Source organism: Camelina sativa, chromosome 15 (genome assembly GCF_000633955.1).
Source record: "Camelina sativa cultivar DH55 chromosome 15, Cs, whole genome shotgun sequence".
NCBI classification, from domain to species: domain Eukaryota; kingdom Viridiplantae; phylum Streptophyta; class Magnoliopsida; order Brassicales; family Brassicaceae; genus Camelina; species Camelina sativa.
The window spans coordinates 3,648,689-3,664,358 of record NC_025699.1 but is presented as its reverse complement, the minus strand read 5'-3'; the positions used below and the strand labels follow the sequence as shown (position 1 = coordinate 3,664,358).

General features: G+C 36.2%; 6 protein-coding genes and 1 pseudogene across 7 annotated transcripts in view; 4 read left to right on the top strand and 3 right to left on the bottom strand.

The window, feature by feature from the left end:
• The window catches only part of LOC104745081 (60S acidic ribosomal protein P0-3-like), a 3,018-nt gene extending 2,781 nt beyond the window's left edge, over positions 1 to 237 (top strand). The window contains exon 6 of the mRNA XM_019237229.1: positions 65 to 237. Coding sequence (XP_019092774.1) covers positions 65 to 93 — 29 coding nt within the window. The 3' untranslated portion in view covers positions 94 to 237. The remainder of the gene's footprint in view (positions 1 to 64) is intronic.
• On the top strand, positions 482 to 2,051 carry LOC104745080 (truncated lectin 2-like). Of its 2 annotated transcripts, XM_019237228.1 has the most exons (2): positions 482 to 955; positions 1,103 to 2,051. In XM_019237228.1, exons 1-2 carry the CDS (start codon positions 721 to 723, stop codon positions 1,732 to 1,734), a joined length of 867 nt encoding a protein of 288 aa, XP_019092773.1. In that variant the 5' UTR covers positions 482 to 720; the 3' UTR covers positions 1,735 to 2,051. The 2 variants fall into 2 exon arrangements, with proteins under 2 accessions (XP_019092773.1, XP_010464556.1); XM_010466254.2 differs by having other exon boundaries at positions 488 to 2,051.
• Positions 2,097 to 4,392, bottom strand: LOC104745079 (mediator of RNA polymerase II transcription subunit 27-like). Its single transcript, XM_010466253.2, has 7 exons — positions 3,957 to 4,392; positions 3,701 to 3,866; positions 3,044 to 3,494; positions 2,905 to 2,964; positions 2,763 to 2,831; positions 2,616 to 2,659; positions 2,097 to 2,527 (listed from the first exon to the last, which is right to left on the bottom strand). Exons 1-7 carry the CDS (start codon positions 4,231 to 4,233, stop codon positions 2,368 to 2,370), a joined length of 1,227 nt encoding a protein of 408 aa, XP_010464555.1. The 5' UTR covers positions 4,234 to 4,392; the 3' UTR covers positions 2,097 to 2,367.
• LOC104745078 (phytochromobilin:ferredoxin oxidoreductase, chloroplastic) lies at positions 4,618 to 6,874 on the bottom strand. The gene is made up of 8 exons (XM_010466252.1): positions 6,501 to 6,874; positions 6,051 to 6,167; positions 5,862 to 5,956; positions 5,663 to 5,756; positions 5,450 to 5,581; positions 5,258 to 5,362; positions 5,115 to 5,165; positions 4,618 to 5,030 (listed from the first exon to the last, which is right to left on the bottom strand). Exons 1-8 carry the CDS (start codon positions 6,720 to 6,722, stop codon positions 4,857 to 4,859), a joined length of 990 nt encoding a protein of 329 aa, XP_010464554.1. The 5' UTR covers positions 6,723 to 6,874; the 3' UTR covers positions 4,618 to 4,856.
• On the top strand, positions 6,910 to 8,944 carry LOC104745077. The gene is made up of 3 exons (XM_010466251.2): positions 6,910 to 7,686; positions 7,767 to 8,486; positions 8,579 to 8,944. Exons 1-3 carry the CDS (start codon positions 6,931 to 6,933, stop codon positions 8,672 to 8,674), a joined length of 1,572 nt encoding a protein of 523 aa, XP_010464553.2. The 5' UTR covers positions 6,910 to 6,930; the 3' UTR covers positions 8,675 to 8,944.
• On the top strand, positions 9,195 to 10,741 carry LOC104748079. The gene is made up of 2 exons (XM_010469772.1): positions 9,195 to 10,553; positions 10,646 to 10,741. Exons 1-2 carry the CDS (start codon positions 9,195 to 9,197, stop codon positions 10,739 to 10,741), a joined length of 1,455 nt encoding a protein of 484 aa, XP_010468074.1.
• LOC104748078 lies at positions 14,432 to 15,666 on the bottom strand (annotated as a pseudogene).

The following is a 15,670-nucleotide window of genomic DNA, read 5'->3' as shown; positions in this document are numbered from 1 at the left end:
GCAGCTCCTGCTGCTGCTAAGGTAGAGGAGAAGAAAGAGGAATCAGACGAAGAAGACTACGATGGTGGTTTTGGTTTGTTCGATGAAGAGTAGATTTTGTCTATCAAGGTTTTACCTTTTTGTCATGACTGATAAGTTTTACATCGTTTTTAGAATCTGGATTTCAATTTTCTTGGTTTTGGCCAATACAGTTTTTATGTTACCGTCTTTTTTATATTCAGGAGTTTTCTTTATTTTTTTGTTGATTTGGCCAATAATTTTTTTAGCTTCAATTTCTGTTATGTGCCGTAAATACATGTCTTCCATAATATAATTGCGATTTAGCGCTATCGAACGAGAAATGAAGAGGAGTAGGTACTTCATCAAGTGTCATGGTGCAAATCTTTTTAACATACATATTGCATTCTTAGGCTTTAGTTGTCGTGAAACCATTTCGGAGAAAGTGGACAGGAATGTCATAATCTTAGACTAATTTGGGCGAACAAATGAGAAAGCAATAATATTGAATGAGTATCAGAAACAGCATTAATCTTAGTCAGCAACCACTATGAGAGATGGAGAGAGCGTCTGCATGAGTTAATGATATTTATCTCTTCCCTCAGCTTTCTGAATCCTAGAAAATTCCATTTAGAAGGAGAAGAGAGAGAGAGAGGCAGAAGAGTTCGTCTCTGTAGCCATTGAAACAGAGGAGTTTCGTTTAGTTTAATCCTAAGTTAAGCTATGGCGCTGTTCAAAGCCATCTCTTTTCTGTTCGTTTTATGTTTTGAGATACATGGAACCGCAGGTGAGGATTTCAAGTTTTCGTTTGATGGATTCGTGAAATCTCAAAACAAGAGTGTTGCTATGTTTGGAGATTCGAAGCTGGTCAATGACAGTTCTTCGATTCAGCTGACTGATTCAGTGAGTGGAAGCGTAGGACGAGTCTTTTACAGGAAACCCATCAATCTTTTCCGAGGTAAAGAGATTAACTTGGTTGTTTTCTCGACTTACTTCTCGTTTTCGATGCCCAATGAGATTGGTGATGTCTTGGCTTTTGTAATGGTTCCAAGTACTTTGGATCTTAGTCTGTTTGGTAAGAGAGATAACAGTTCCACTGGTTTAGGGTTTCTATTAGAATATGCAAAGAACGAGACAGTTGTTGCTTTTGAGTTTGATATCTCCGAGAGAGGAAACCGTGCAAGAATCTTAATTGGTAGGCCTGAATCTTCTAATATTAGAAACCTTTCGTTTGACGGTGACTTGATGATGAACAATGGAGGGTTTGTGAGCTGTATGATTGATTACATGGCAAGTTCTAAGAGTATGATGGTTAATTTCAGAAGATCTGGTTCGATAAAGGAGTACGATCCGTTCTTCTCTTTCTCAGTAGACTTGGCGAAGCTTTGGAAAGGTGGTGAAGTCATGGTGGGTTTAAGCTCTGCCAATGGGAAGTCTTCCAAGGCACATTTTCTCCATAAATGGAGATTTGAAACATGGCAGCGTCATCCGATGTGGCTTCATCCATCGCCACTTGCACAGAATGAAGGTTTGAAGGCCGATGTTTCCACGGAGGAGGAAGAGGGTCGAGAGAGAAGTGAGTGTACATGGAGAATGCTTGGTTCTTTGGTCTTTGGTGTAGTATGTGGAGCCTTAGGGGCAATGTCGGCTTTGTATCTCTGGACAATATGCTGTGTTAGGAGGTCAATGGCGGTGGTTCCAGAGGAATGTGCTATTGAACAAGGCAAGAAGTTATGAGAAGTTTGGTTTGGTGTGTGTTTTGGAAGGTTGTCTTGTGTTGTGGTGTAAATGTAGGGTCTTTGCCTTTTTCTTCTTCTTCTTCCTCTTCCCTCTATAGTTTATCTTATCTTTCTTCTGTGATGTTTCAGTTTGTCTCCTTAGTTGCAGGGTTTGCTATGCGTTTTCACTATGTGAAATCACTATGGTAAGAAGCTGTAAGCGATCTTGCAAAATTAACTTAGTTGTTGATGTTGTTCTTGATCCATTTGGGTTGTAGAGTCCTACTCATACATTTAACATGTTTTCTATTTCTGGAACGGAATCAAGAACCAGGACCCACTTTGTCTTCTTCTCACTTTTGATGTTTACTGCAAACAGAGTAATGTGAACTGAGTACAAAAAAGTCTTTGTTCTGTCATCTCGTGAACACAGATTAAATCTCTCGAAAGAAGACAACATTCACATGTATCATCAGTTGCCATTTCCTAATACATCTCAACCATAGAAGAGAAAGAGAATGATGTATAATGAACCTAACCTCGATATGGGACAACAAACAAGAGGTGTCCAAAGCAGATACTTAAGATTCATACAAGATTTTCTGAGAACCTAATTCTAATCTTTAATTGATCCTTCCTAATTACTGGATAACTAGGAATCATCTGGAGAGCAACTGGAGTGGTAAGCTTCACAAATATCCAGGTTGACTTCCCCAGTTTTAACCGCATGAGGTAATTCCTGGTAAGCGCGGTGTAGAGGGGGTAAGATCAACGCAGACTTATTATCCATTGCTAATAGTTTTCCACATTTACTGCATGAGAAGAGAGGTAAAAAGTTTAGTCCATATCAAACATTAGTTTTCTAGTATTCCAGAAGAATTATACAGAGTGGCTTAGTACCTGCATGGTTTGCTAAAAAGGGATTCAAAACTGCATATCCATAGCTGCATTAGAAAAAATAAAGGTGTTAACTTACTTCCATGGATCCAAAAGAAATAAACTATTCATCTTATCCAGTGAGTGATGTATCTTTGTAAAATGCTTTACCAGAAGAGAATAGAGAGCTGTTCCAGTACCAAAGCCGAGAAAATATTGCAAGGCCGTAGCAGCATGTTCCTGAAAGAAAATCTAATTAATGCAAGTTCCCAATCTATCAATTCTATGTGACACCAATTGCAGTATTTGTTACCGTGATGTGTTTGTACACATGATAAACCGAGAATCCTCTCGCATGTAAGTAGCTACCTCCCTGTAAGGAAAGACATGAATCCTTAAAACCATTTCATTTGAGAATCAGTATATTATAATGGAGGGAGATTGGAAGTTACTTCATCTGGAGAGAAGAATGCAACTGCATCTGGATCAACAGAACCAGCTGGATTCAATGAGACTACAGCTCTGAATACAGACGGAAACGATAATTCAATCACAGCAATCTTATCAACAATTTCGTTCTGTATCCCTGATCTCAGCTTACTAGAACTCTGGAAAATAGGCTTGGAAGCTTCTGTTGGATCATCACTAGTTGAACCAGGTAAATAATTAGCTCTCTTCAGCCAGTTCAAGCGTCCATAAGTAGACACCTTCACATCCGGGACCAGCTTCTCTAAACGTGATTGTATATCTGGCAATGTTTTGTAATCAACCGGCTCCTCTCTTTCATTTTCTGATACCAAATGAGAAGCACAAAGCTTTTTCGATCTTGGTTCCATCTTCAATCCATCATCAATGTGAGGAAAGAATCGCCTTTTCTGATCCGTGAAGGCCTTGAGAGCTAATCTACATTCATTAAGAGTCATACCAACATATAATGTTAACAAACCAGAATGAAAACATCGTTATTCACAACACAAAAAGAAACTCCAAATAAAGCTTCACAATCAATCCTTAAGATTCAAGAGCTTTAAATGAATCTTTAAATCTATTATGTAGACTCGAACCTAAACACTAATTATAATCTCATGTCATCTGCAACAATCTCATACCTGGTTCTATCAACAGCAGAGGCACCAGCTTGACCAGCGAGCTGTCTTTTCCAAGCATAAGCAACGACTGCACCATCTGGACAAACCAATGGCATATGAAGACCCCATGAGTTATTTCTTGACCTAAGAGACTCAGTTAACACTCCAGATTCTTCCAACTTCTTCCCTGAAACATAATGATGATCCTTTCAAAGCTCTAATCTTGAGAAATCAATACTAATGACATAATCCAATTTTGGTATCACAAGTAAAGCACCGATTAAGCGAAGATCCTGAAGATGTTGACGCATAGAGGCGTCTTCTCTGAGAAAGAGCTGAAGAGGCATATCGGTGTGACGAGGTTGCGAAGCAACGAACATTGCTTCAAGGATACGATCAGCGCCGAGGCGGATATCGGCGATAACCCTAGCCGCTTGGTTAAGTCGTTCCATTGCTTGAGCCACCTGTTTAGGCGGCGCGTCAGATTCCGACTGATTATTGTTCGCCGGCTCGGCCGAGTTCTGGAGAAGTTGGGACTGGTGTAGCGTCTGCATAAGCTTGTGATGGAGGATTCAAACTCTCTCTCTCTCTCTTTTTATCTCTCTCTCTCTCGATAATTTCAATTATTTTGGATTTCAATTGAAATTGATGTTTGTTCTTGACGACGACGGAGGAATATTATTTTCTGGACTGAGAAAGAGAGAGAGATTTGATTTTCACGTCCAAGTCTCAAAAGTACTAAACTCTATTTTAGTAGCTGGAAACGCCAGACGCAATTTTATTGCGTTTGCGTTTTAAACGCGTTTTTATTGATCTGCTTTCTTCTGCTCTGGTTTTATGTAAACTTCTCTAAATTTTGATTAATTTTCAATCTGTGAGTTAAGTAAGACCAAACAATTATGGATTTCTTCTTTTCCACAACATGTTACCTTTCAAAATACAAAATTTAGTTACTATAAATCCACAAAATGTTTTGATTCTTGGAAAAATGGTTTTACTTTTAGCTAACTCATTGGTGTACTACAATGCAAGTTGCAAGCAGAAGATACATCTTCATGCTGCTCTTTCTTATTCCTACTTCCCTGAGTACACTTGATGTTGTGTTGATGACTTGATGTCTAAAAGCTGAAATCGAACTTTGTTTACATAAAACATGGATATAAAGCTAGAAGAGAAGTTAGCCGATAAACTTTCCTGTTGAATCCCAAGGACGAGTTTCATATGACTTCCCGATGATGCTTCGTTTGTCACTAACAGTTCCATCTTCTGTTTCGTACTCCGGAAAGTAATCAATGAATGTTTTTGTGTCTAACTCATCGACCCCATTGAACAGGAAATCCCTCAGCAGCTCCTGATTTTGTTTCAAATCATTTTCTTAACATCTTCTTCACAAATTAATGGGGGCAACATGAAACGGATCAAATCTTTTTTATACCTTTGCCTTTGTTTCACCAACTAATCTTTTAAGAAGACCATGTCCAGGATCCTGCAAACACCAAACAAGATTCACTGTAACATTACAGATAGATACAATCTCTGTTCAAACATGCAAAATTACAAACGGATATATTCGATCACCTTCTGTGCTCGCCATGTCAGGTATTTGTGTTGTGCCTCACAATTGGCTCTCACCTGAGATGGTTCCATCTCATCCCCTACTTGGATTGTCATCTCAAGCCATGCCTGTGGTAATAAAATTGATAAATTCCTCAGTCATGTTTCCTGTAAAACCTTAGCTTTTTGGCTGCACACATCCACAAGTATATATACCTGATAGTACTCAAGGAACGCAGAGAACAAAGCCTTATGTTTTTCTTGGCTAGACGAAAACCTAGTCCACATCACCAAAGGAGAAAAAAACTTTATGGATTCACCAGTCAATTTCCCTCCCCATGGGAAAGTCTGCATATAAAAACCTCAGATCAGTCTGCATATCTAAGCATTAGGTTTACCTGCAATTGAGTGTTTCTATTAAGTGGTCACCTCAGCATATTTGTGATATATGGACATTATCTTGTTATAATACTTCTCTTGGTAATCCGTCTGGTCAGTTAACTGATGCAAAGGATTGAGATCCCTAAAGAAGAGCATACAGTAAAAATTTGAACATCTAGTGTCCATGTTTGGACAATACAGACCTGATAACTCCAGCATAACTAGAAAAAAAAAGAAGATAACTTACAACACCACTATGTTCGTGTTGGCAGATGTGAAGAAGTTAGCACAGAATATGGGCGCATCATACTCAGGCTCCATGAAACCGGCAAAGTCAAAGACCTGCACATTATACAAACAATCAATCATTCAATGGTAAGGAATGAGGACTAAAGCAATCAAATCTGTACACAGATAGATACTGCTGCAGTTAAACCTGCATTGTCTCATTCTCGATGGCCATGCTCCGTAAAAGTCTAATCTTTGAAGATTTGAAAGCAAGCATTTGAAGTTCAGTTTTCCCATCCAGTCCTGTAATGCTACTATATCTCTCCTGAAACCAGTTTGATGATTACCAAAACAAAAAATCCCAAGATTTATTCAAGCAGCCTATACAGTAAAGTCATTGGAGCACTCATAAAATATGTCCCAGACTGGAATTAGATAACTGTTTGATCACAACACAAGTCAGTTCCCTGTATCCTTGAAACTTCTTGGCATAAGACGAAGACACCATTATCTAAGTATAGAGGGACCATTACTAACACCACTAGAATCTTTGGTTATTGATAAGCAAAACAACTCAACTCAATTGACCCAAAATTCACAGTTTGATGATTAGGTAATCCTCTGTCTCTACAGTAATCGGAATGTAAAATGCACAAACCTGGAGAGGTGAAGGTTCAAGAACGATCTTTTTCCTGGTTTCTTCCAGAGCAGACTCTGCGAAATCCTTATACGAGACAGCAGAGACTCTAAATAAGAATCTTTTACTTCTCCTTCTCAAAGTGAAATTGGTCTTCTTAGGGCTTTCCGAAATTAGTACAGGTGGGTTTGCTGCTTTGAAGCACGACCCAATTGAAAATCCAAACTCCATCGATAAAGCCATTACAACACTCACAAACTGATAACTAAAGGTCTCCTCTTTCCTCTTCAATTCTTCATACTGTGACAACTTACGCGAACTAACGCAATTTCGCAACGACGATGAAAGGTTAGAAAAACACGGCGAACCAGATTGAGAAACAGAGGACTTTGACTACTGTATTAAAATATATATTAATGGGAAATCTCAAAAGACTCTTTTTTTCTTCTTTATGTTTAAGTCAGTGAGGTTCAAAACGTTTGCAATTCCTCTCTCTCTTGAGATTTCTACTCTTTGTGTTGTGAACACTACTACAATGGCTGAGGGTGCAGAGACGGTAAAGCTAAGTCTGAGACTTCTCATAGATGAAGAAAGGAACAAGGTTGTCTTGGCTGAAACTGGTAAGGATTTTGTTGATGTGCTTTTTAGTTTTCTCACACTTCCCATGGGAACTATTGTCAGATTGCTTGAGAAACATCGAACATCGCCTCAAGTGGTTGTAGGATGTTTTAACAATCTTTACAAAAGCGTTTCAGAGATGGGTCTTGAGAGTTTTCAGACTGAATCATGTAAGCAAGTGCTACTGTATCCTAGGAGTGTGTATCGTGACAAGTACAGAAAGATTAAGTTGAAAATAGATGACACCGAGGCTGTCAAGTACTTTGTTTGCCCACGTTTTCACCATGGAGGAGGATACTGCAGAAGATATTATAGCTTATTGAGCACTGAGTCATGTGGGTGTGGGGAAATTGTGGACTCGAAGTTGGTCAGTGGATTGATGAATCAGGAGATTCAGGAACTTGATGAAGAGCAAGTTCAAGGCAACAGCGATGACATTTTTGTTAGCTATGAGAATTCGTTCGTCATAACGGATGACCTGAAAGTGGCATTGAGCTCTATGGATTATGTACTGAATACTCTGAAAGGCTTAGGCTATGCAAATGCTCACAAGCTCGGTGAAATTGTTCTTGATGTCGGTTTAAGTGAGGTACTGTGTCATTATTACACTTCTGTCGTCATTTGAATTATTTTACATTTTATTGAGTGTTTGTTTTGTGTGATTAACAGATATTCACTTTGCTGGAATGTTTATTTACTTCGGATTCTCCATTAACCGATACTTTTCTAAGGAAGCAAAGTTCTCTGTGCCTGACTAGATCTCGTATACCGCTAACTCCAACTGTGCAAGAATCTGGAGCAGGACCAGAGCAAACCATAACTCTGAAAGCATTTGTTAGAAAAGTGGACGGTAAGTTTCTCTGTGTAGAATCTGGAGCAGATTTCATTGATCTTGTATTCACTTTTCTAGCCTTACCACTTGGATCTGTCTGGGACATCTCTGGAGACAATATCACTCTTGGTTGTATTGGGAACGTGTTCAGAAGCTTCAAGGGTTTGAACGAAGAAAATGATGATTCCTCGTCGTCTGCCAAGTGTCTGCTTCCTTCTTATTATAGTTGCCCAAAACAGTTGCTTGATGTTGTCACTTTGCAAACAGAAATCTATTATTACAGGTTCTGTCCCAGCCCTGCTGATCCCTTTGGCGGCTGCAGTAGGTTAGGTTTCACTAGAAAGATGCCTGATTGTTTTAATTCTCAAAGCCAAAACATCAAGGTTTTTGATATGACAAGTTTTGGGTTTGTGAGGGGATACGTAAGGTATTTGGTTACTGATGATTTGGTCATTAAACTGAAGGACTCGGTTTCGAACATTAGTTTGCTAAAGCTGACAATGCATTTGGCGGAGGAAGATGTCAGAGAACAAATGATCACCATTGGGAAATCAGAGGTATGGTTGTTGTCTTCTCTTTTTGTGTTTTAAGTGTTTGGCCTGTAGGGAAAAAATCAGTTTCTAAAAATTGAAACTTTCTTATATTGCAGGCTATTAGTTTGCTAAGAACTTCAATGATAACATCCTCGGCTTTAACTACTTGCTTCTGGAACTTAATCGTGAAGAAGGCCAAAGAAGAAACTTAAGGAAAGTATAAGCCAGTGTTTATCAGGGTCCATATGGATATTTTTTATGAGGTTCCCAAGTAGTAATCATGTTCTTCTATATATTATCTTCTAATTTAACTATTAGTCATCATGTTTATCTTCATGGTGAATATTGAAGTTCATCGAACCTAAGTCAATTTCTTGGTGCTTTTCCTTTTAACATTAGATTAAGGTTTTGGTGCTTTTCCTTTTCTAATTATGCTAAGTCGGCTTGTACGTGGGTCTTATATAAAGACCCCTTATGATCAATAAGAATTCATCCTCCAACAATTAACCTAATTCTCTAGAAAGAGACTTGGGTTAAAGGGCAAGGTTTATTAGTTTTAATCTCTCATTCTAGTTTCAATCACAGCTCCAATCACTAGATCAAAGTCGGCTCATATCACGCTGGTTTTTCAATATATAGACGCGCATCTTCTTGCCTTCATAGTGTGATACCTAAAGTCTCAGTTTCTCCTCTTCCTTTTTTTTTTGCTTTTACTCGTTTCCTTAACCTACAATGGCTACAAGTGCAAAGTTTAGCTTGAAACTTCTCGTCGATGAGAAGAAAAACAAAGTTGTGTTGGCTGAGGCTGGTCAAGATTTTGTGGATGTGCTCTTCGGTCTCTTGACACTCCCAATGGGGACTATTGCAAGATTGTTGGAGAAACATCAGAAGCTACCACAATTCCTAGGTTGTTATAAGAATCTTAATCGAAGTGTTTCAGATATGGTCATTGATGATTTTGAGACCGAGGCTTGCAAGAGTATGTTGCTGTCTCCCAAGAGTACGCACGATATCTATTGCAGAAGACTCACGCTAAATATCGACGATACTCAGGCCACAAATTTCTACGTGTGCCCTAAGTGGTTCTATAAGAGCGATTCGTGCAAGGCATACACCAATTTTCTCTCCTCAAGGTGTAGGTGTGGATCATTGATGAACATTCAGGTTCAGATTCCAGAAGATGAGCAAGTTATAGGCTCTTTAGGAAATGCTGTAGATGGAGTGTTTGTCAGCTGTAGATCCTCTTTCATTGTCACAGATGATTTGAATGTGATATTGAACTCTATTGATGAATTAGTGAAGGTGGTCAATGGCCTAGGATATCCAAATTTAAACGAATTGCTGGAAATGGTCCTTGATGTTGGCTCTGACGAGGTGCTAACTCTACTGGGGAATTTATTCGCTTCAGAGTGTCCCTTAACAAGTACATTCCTCAGGAAACAGTGCATGCCAACGATGCTTACATTGCCCCCTCCACCTATGTTAAAAACCGGACCAGTAGAACAGGGCAGAGAATGCTATATTAAAACGTTTGTTGTAAAGTCAGATAGAAAGATTCTTTATGCTGAGTGCAGTGAAGACTTCATTGATTCTCTTCTCACTTTTCTTGTTCTCCCTCTTGAGTCAGCGTCTTCGCTCTCCAATGACAATACCATATTGAGATGTGTCAAGAATTTGTGCAGCTGTGGGTGTAGAAGAGAGTTGCCTTACCGTTGTTGTCTTCCAGCTTATTATACTTGCAGTAAGAATCTGCTTGATATTGCTAGTTCCTTGTCAGGAGCATATGAATGTTTAATTCCCAATAGGTGTTACACTAGCACGGTTTGCAAATTCTCGAAACGGATTGAAAGATCTGTTCTTGAAAAAGGTGACAAAGTTGTTGCTTTGAGTCCTATGGATCCAAAGGATTCCAAGTCGTGCTCTTCAACGATAGTTGATACTGGATTTGTCAAGAGAAATACTAAATTCATCGTCTCTGACGATCTGGTTATCACTCCCATGAACAAATTTTCAACCATTGGCTTGTTAAAGAAGATGGAGATTAACATGAACGACATCGAGGCTCGGCCGATGTCCATTAACAAAGCAGAGGTATGCTAAATCTGTTCTAGCTATTGATTCTTCATTGGAACCTTTCTGAATTTGTGAACCTGCTTTATTTTTATTTTTATTTTTTCTTGCAGCTCATCAATATATTGAGAGCCTCCTTGACTTCGTCCTCTGCTTTAACCAACGGTCTCTCGTCCTTACTTGCAAAGAAGCCAAAGATAGAAACTTGAGTTCAGTTTGAAACGAAACAGGGCTTTGCTTTTCTTATGTTGTTGAAGGCATTGAAGCTAGCAGTTTGGTTTTGATGGTCTTCTTCTAATCTTCTCTATGTTTCATTTCGTTTTGGTTTTTTTTTTTTTTTTTCTGTCTAGCGATTCTCAGAATAATGGTTTTAAGTATTTTGTTGATTATCTTCCTAAATAAAACTTATCTTGTCTTGCATTTGCTCAATCAAAACACCTCTTTATGGAACGTAATCACGAAGAAGGCCAAAGAAGAAACTTAAGGGATGAAAATGTGGATAAGTCGGTGTTTCATCTGGTTATAAGCACAAGCCCATTAAGTTGTAAAGCCCGATTCGTATGATTGATTATTAAGTGTGTTTTTTGGTCGGTAAATAATTGTGAGTTTCCATCACAAAGAACCAAAGTATTCTATAGGTGCTGATCGGATTTTTTTTTTAATCAAGAAGTAAGCACTTGTTTATATAGGTGCTAATTGGTTAGAAGCTACCACAAATATAACATCTAACCAATATAATAATATATTCTTGTTTCTACCACAACATGAATGCGATAAATTTTTAGATTGCATTAAAATTTTAAGCTTTTAAAGAGGTTATTTTACAGCTATAGTACTTCAAATACTAAGAGAAATGTGGTTTCTGAGGACATATTTCAAACCTTTCTTGCTGGATGTAACTTGGGCTCAGACATGTTAATGTATCTGACACACTACTCGATCGCTTATTAGAGAATTTCTACCAACTAACTTACTTTGATCTCAGTGAATTTATAGAATTTACTGGGAATTTCTTGGCAATATAATCATATTTTCTTGTTTCTACCACAACATGAAAACCATAAATTTTAAGATTGCACTAAAATTTCACCACATCATAAATAAAGAGATCTAAATTCTGATGGAGTTTAATAAATAATTAGGACAATTGTGGCCAATTATTCTAATAGTTTCTGTCTTGGTTATATGATATTTTACAGACACAAATATATATATATATATATATATATATTATATAAACTTTAGTTTTCAAAGTTAGTAAATCACATATAATCGCGACATGTGTCAAATATATCAATAATATTTTGATATGTGTGAAAAGAAAATTTATTTAATAAGTATAGGAAAATTAAAAAATTAAAAAATTTAAAATAAAAGAATTACAATTAATATTTTTGAAAGTATATAAAACCAAAAGTAATCTATTATGTCACTAATTTGAATAAGAAAGTTATCTATTAAATTACTAATTTCAATAGGAAAATATGTGCAATTAATAAGAAAAATATTTGCAATTTAATTACAATTATTATTTATTATAATCATATAGTAAAAAGAAATTTATACAGAAAAGTGATTAAAGTATGTAAAGGTTTAATGTGTTAAGATTAGTGATTAACATAATGTAAGAAAAATAAGATAACCAAAATAATAAATTAATGTAATTTCCCTAAGTTTTTTTCAATCGGTGAATAATTTCATAGCGTATTCAATATTATGTTATTATATAAATCTTGGTTTTCAAAGTTAGTAACTCATATGATCGCGACAAGTGTCAATTTAACAATTAAAGATTTTGTCATGTGTTATACAAAAACTTTATGTTTTAACATATTTGTAAATTATAAGAAATTAAAAATTTAAACAATTTAATAAATAAAAAAGATAGTTCATATATGTATATAAAAAATACGAATTCTAATTTTAAATTACTAATTCTTGTATATAAAAAAAATACGAATTCTAATTTTAAATTACTAATTCTTTAATAAAAAGAATTAAGAAAATTAGACAATTATTTACTATAATACTATAATTAAATAAATTATAATGTCAATTATTAATCCTAAAAGAAAGAGAATTGTAGATAGATACTCACCTTTACATACACAAATAATTTTCTCATAATATCGTTTTTGAATTTTTGATTAATTTATGATAATGTTGGACAAGTAGTAAAACTATTACTTATAAGATTACAAAATATGAAACAAATAAATTTAAGATATTGTTCTTTTTTCAAATATGAGATAAAATTAGTTTTTTTTGAGAATTATATCTTATTAATTTTTAGTTTTTATAAAATATTAAATAAGGTATAAATTTGATACAATGTACATTTTTTTGATATGAAAATTATAAATGTTACTCATTAGGATTGAGTGCATAGAACTAATATCTAAATTTTATTATCATGTAATAATATAAAAGAAATTGTGTTGTAGGATTTAGTATGTGAACTCTAAATTGGTATTTAAAAAAAATCAAATCAAAAAAATTAATATATATTTTTTAAAAATAAAACTAATATTTTGAATACAATTTAAATTTTTATATATTTTTCTTATATCCGCGTTAATACGCGGGCCTAATCTAGTATATATATATATATATATATATATATATTTTTTTACAAATAACTTGCATTATCTCCTTTATAATAAAACGGAAGTACACAACATTATTTTGGTAGACTTTATAATTTTAATAAATGGTTACAAATAGGTTATACATATATTATAAATTAATTTATATATTAACTGTAACAAATAAAACCTTAATTGTAACAAAAAATCTTAAACGGGTTATTCTAAATTGATAGTTCATGGATATTCCAAACTTTATTTCGGAAGATCACGTATATGGTTCCAAATATCTAGAATCACAATATTACCAATTTATTTTGCACAGATTTTATTGATAAACCACATCAATAAAAAAGTTATTAAAGGGATAAAAATATACTCTCAATCATAAAAAAGTAATCAAATCTCGCTAATTCGTATTCAGAAATTAAAAATTAAACCTTAATGCTAGATTAGGACAGTGCTAGAGCACGGATTGAAATTCCTTTTATTTATATTATAATTTTAGAATAAAATATAATTTATATGATTGATTTTAAAAGTTTCTAAGGTCCTAATCTAGCATTAATCATGATCTTCAGAATCGTATTTTATTATAAAATTATAATATAAATAAAAAGAATTTCAACCCGTGCTATAGCACGGGTCCTAATCTAGTATCGGATTTAAAACTGGTAGCACATCAATTAGATTAACACAACATATTACATATAATATACTTAGATTAATTTAATTGTAAGTTTAACAAAGTTAAAAACTATAATATTTGAATTTACTTCTAACAATTAACAAATTAGATTTTGAATGGTATAATAGGATTTTAAACCTTGCTAATTGTAATTTTGATCAGTAAACATTCAAGTTTAGGCTAACAGTTTGCTTTTTGATACTCCTGAAGGTTTCACTTTGATTTGGGGTTGTTTTTTTGGTAATCTCAGATTAATGGTTTTAAGTATTTAGCGATTATCATCCTAAACATACGTACTTTTGTTTTACATCGCTCCATCACAACCCCTCTAAAATTAGCCAAAACTTAAGACTCTGAAGTTGACTCTGTTTTTGAAGACAGACCCTTGTGACTGTTTTAAGAGGCATTCTGTATTCTTGATGGGAACAGGCAATGACGGGATGAGAATTAGGTTTTACGGTCTTAAGACTGGTCATAAGTGTTGTTACCATCTCAATAGAATTAAAGGATAACGTTTTTTCTGCAAACCAAACCAATACAAGGTTCAGAATTATATAGATCCACGAAGACTTATCAATTATTATCGACCCTAACACACATCAGAGGAAACACAAAACGAACACACACTAAGCAAAAGGGCCATATGGGACACTGGAAAATTCCATGAGTTGATGAAGCTTGGCCTTGAAGACGGCGTAATCAGAGAAAAGCTTTGTCCCTAAGGTGTAGGAGGCAACGTTGTCTCTCTTGAGTACGTTGAGGGATAGGTAATATCTCATGTCGGGGCCCCTGGAAAACTTTCCAGCGTTTTCATACATGGCCGTGTAAAACCCGCAACAAATAGCTACCTTTTCAGCGTTCTGAGTGCACCATTGTCCAATCCAAGCCACCGCCTTCTCCCTCGTGTCTATGCTCCTCAGGTGAGTAGGCGCGTTGTGAACGGTCACTACCTCTGTTGGCCTCGCAGCTGAGAAATTCTCCAGATATGATAGCATCTCATCAAGAGCCTCCCACTTGACCTCATCATCGAAGATAGGCGACAGAGTTTCTAAAAGGGTTCTGTAGGTTTGGGCCTTCCTAACCTCATCTTCAATGGCGGGGAGCCTAGATGCAACGCTCCCAACACCTGCTTTGATCAGAAACTGCTTAATGGTGTATCACTGCAGGCAATCTCCTTTTTGAAGGATATCTTCACTGGGTGTCCAGCCTTGTGCCACATGGCGTCCCTTAAGGCCTCCTCGTCCTCTTTCCACCAAGATAATTGGTCACATCGAAAAAAGAATTGCTTCTCCACGTTAGAAAATGCTCTCTTCGACTTTTCATTGTAGTGGTCAGAGGTCGTGATCAGAGAGAATCCTTGGAGGGGAATCACTCCATAGGCAATGAAGAGCAGTCTTTGAATCACTTTATTTTCGGTTTCAGACAAGTTTAAAGGTTTAGAAAGCTCCTCCTTCCACTTTGAGTCCACGTCGTCCTTGATCATTACAGTGTCGCCATCGTACCCCACCTCCAGTTTCGCTGTGTCCATCTCTTCAACTATGAGGTCATCGTCTACAATGTCATACAACTCAGTGGACACAGCTCTGGCTACCCCAATGACAATACCTTTCTTGCGTCTCAAGTTAGGGCTGACACCGGCCTCAGAGTAGATGGACATCCTTGCAATCTCCTGCCTTATAAAGTGATGAATATTCCTGATTGAATCCTCAGAGTTAAGACCTTCTATTGGAGACCAGTGCCAGGTCCAGGGTATGGTTGACTTAACAAGCAAGCTATTCTCCTCAGTTGTATCCCCATTCTTGAGGTTGAAGACAGTGACTTGGGAAAGAGAACTAATCTCATCAGTGATCTGTTTCGACATGCTT

What these genes read in the sequence shown, in the direction of transcription:
- LOC104745080 (XM_010466254.2), top strand. Translation starts at nt 721, where the DNA reads ATGGCGCTGTTCAAAGCCATCTCTTTTCTGTTCGTTTTATGTTTTGAG.
- LOC104748079 (XM_010469772.1), top strand. Translation starts at nt 9,195, where the DNA reads ATGGCTACAAGTGCAAAGTTTAGCTTGAAACTTCTCGTCGATGAGAAG. An exon ending in TGTCCATTAACAAAGCAGAG is followed by an intron (nt 10,554 to 10,645) that starts GTATGCTAAATC and finishes TTTTTCTTGCAG; the next exon opens with CTCATCAATATATTGAGAGC.
- LOC104745078 (XM_010466252.1), bottom strand. Translation starts at nt 6,722, where the DNA reads ATGGCTTTATCGATGGAGTTTGGATTTTCAATTGGGTCGTGCTTCAAA. An exon ending in TTGAACCTTCACCTCTCCAG is followed by an intron (nt 6,168 to 6,500) that starts GTTTGTGCATTT and finishes AACTGGTTTCAG; the next exon opens with GAGAGATATAGTAGCATTAC. An exon ending in TATATCACAAATATGCTGAG is followed by an intron (nt 5,582 to 5,662) that starts GTGACCACTTAA and finishes TTTTATATGCAG; the next exon opens with ACTTTCCCATGGGGAGGGAA.
- LOC104745079 (XM_010466253.2), bottom strand. Translation starts at nt 4,233, where the DNA reads ATGCAGACGCTACACCAGTCCCAACTTCTCCAGAACTCGGCCGAGCCG. An exon ending in CATTCTTCTCTCCAGATGAA is followed by an intron (nt 2,965 to 3,043) that starts GTAACTTCCAAT and finishes CTTTCCTTACAG; the next exon opens with GGAGGTAGCTACTTACATGC. An exon ending in ATGTGTACAAACACATCACG is followed by an intron (nt 2,832 to 2,904) that starts GTAACAAATACT and finishes ATTTTCTTTCAG; the next exon opens with GAACATGCTGCTACGGCCTT.
- LOC104745077 (XM_010466251.2), top strand. Translation starts at nt 6,931, where the DNA reads ATGTTTAAGTCAGTGAGGTTCAAAACGTTTGCAATTCCTCTCTCTCTT. An exon ending in TTGATGTCGGTTTAAGTGAG is followed by an intron (nt 7,687 to 7,766) that starts GTACTGTGTCAT and finishes TGTGATTAACAG; the next exon opens with ATATTCACTTTGCTGGAATG. An exon ending in TCACCATTGGGAAATCAGAG is followed by an intron (nt 8,487 to 8,578) that starts GTATGGTTGTTG and finishes CTTATATTGCAG; the next exon opens with GCTATTAGTTTGCTAAGAAC.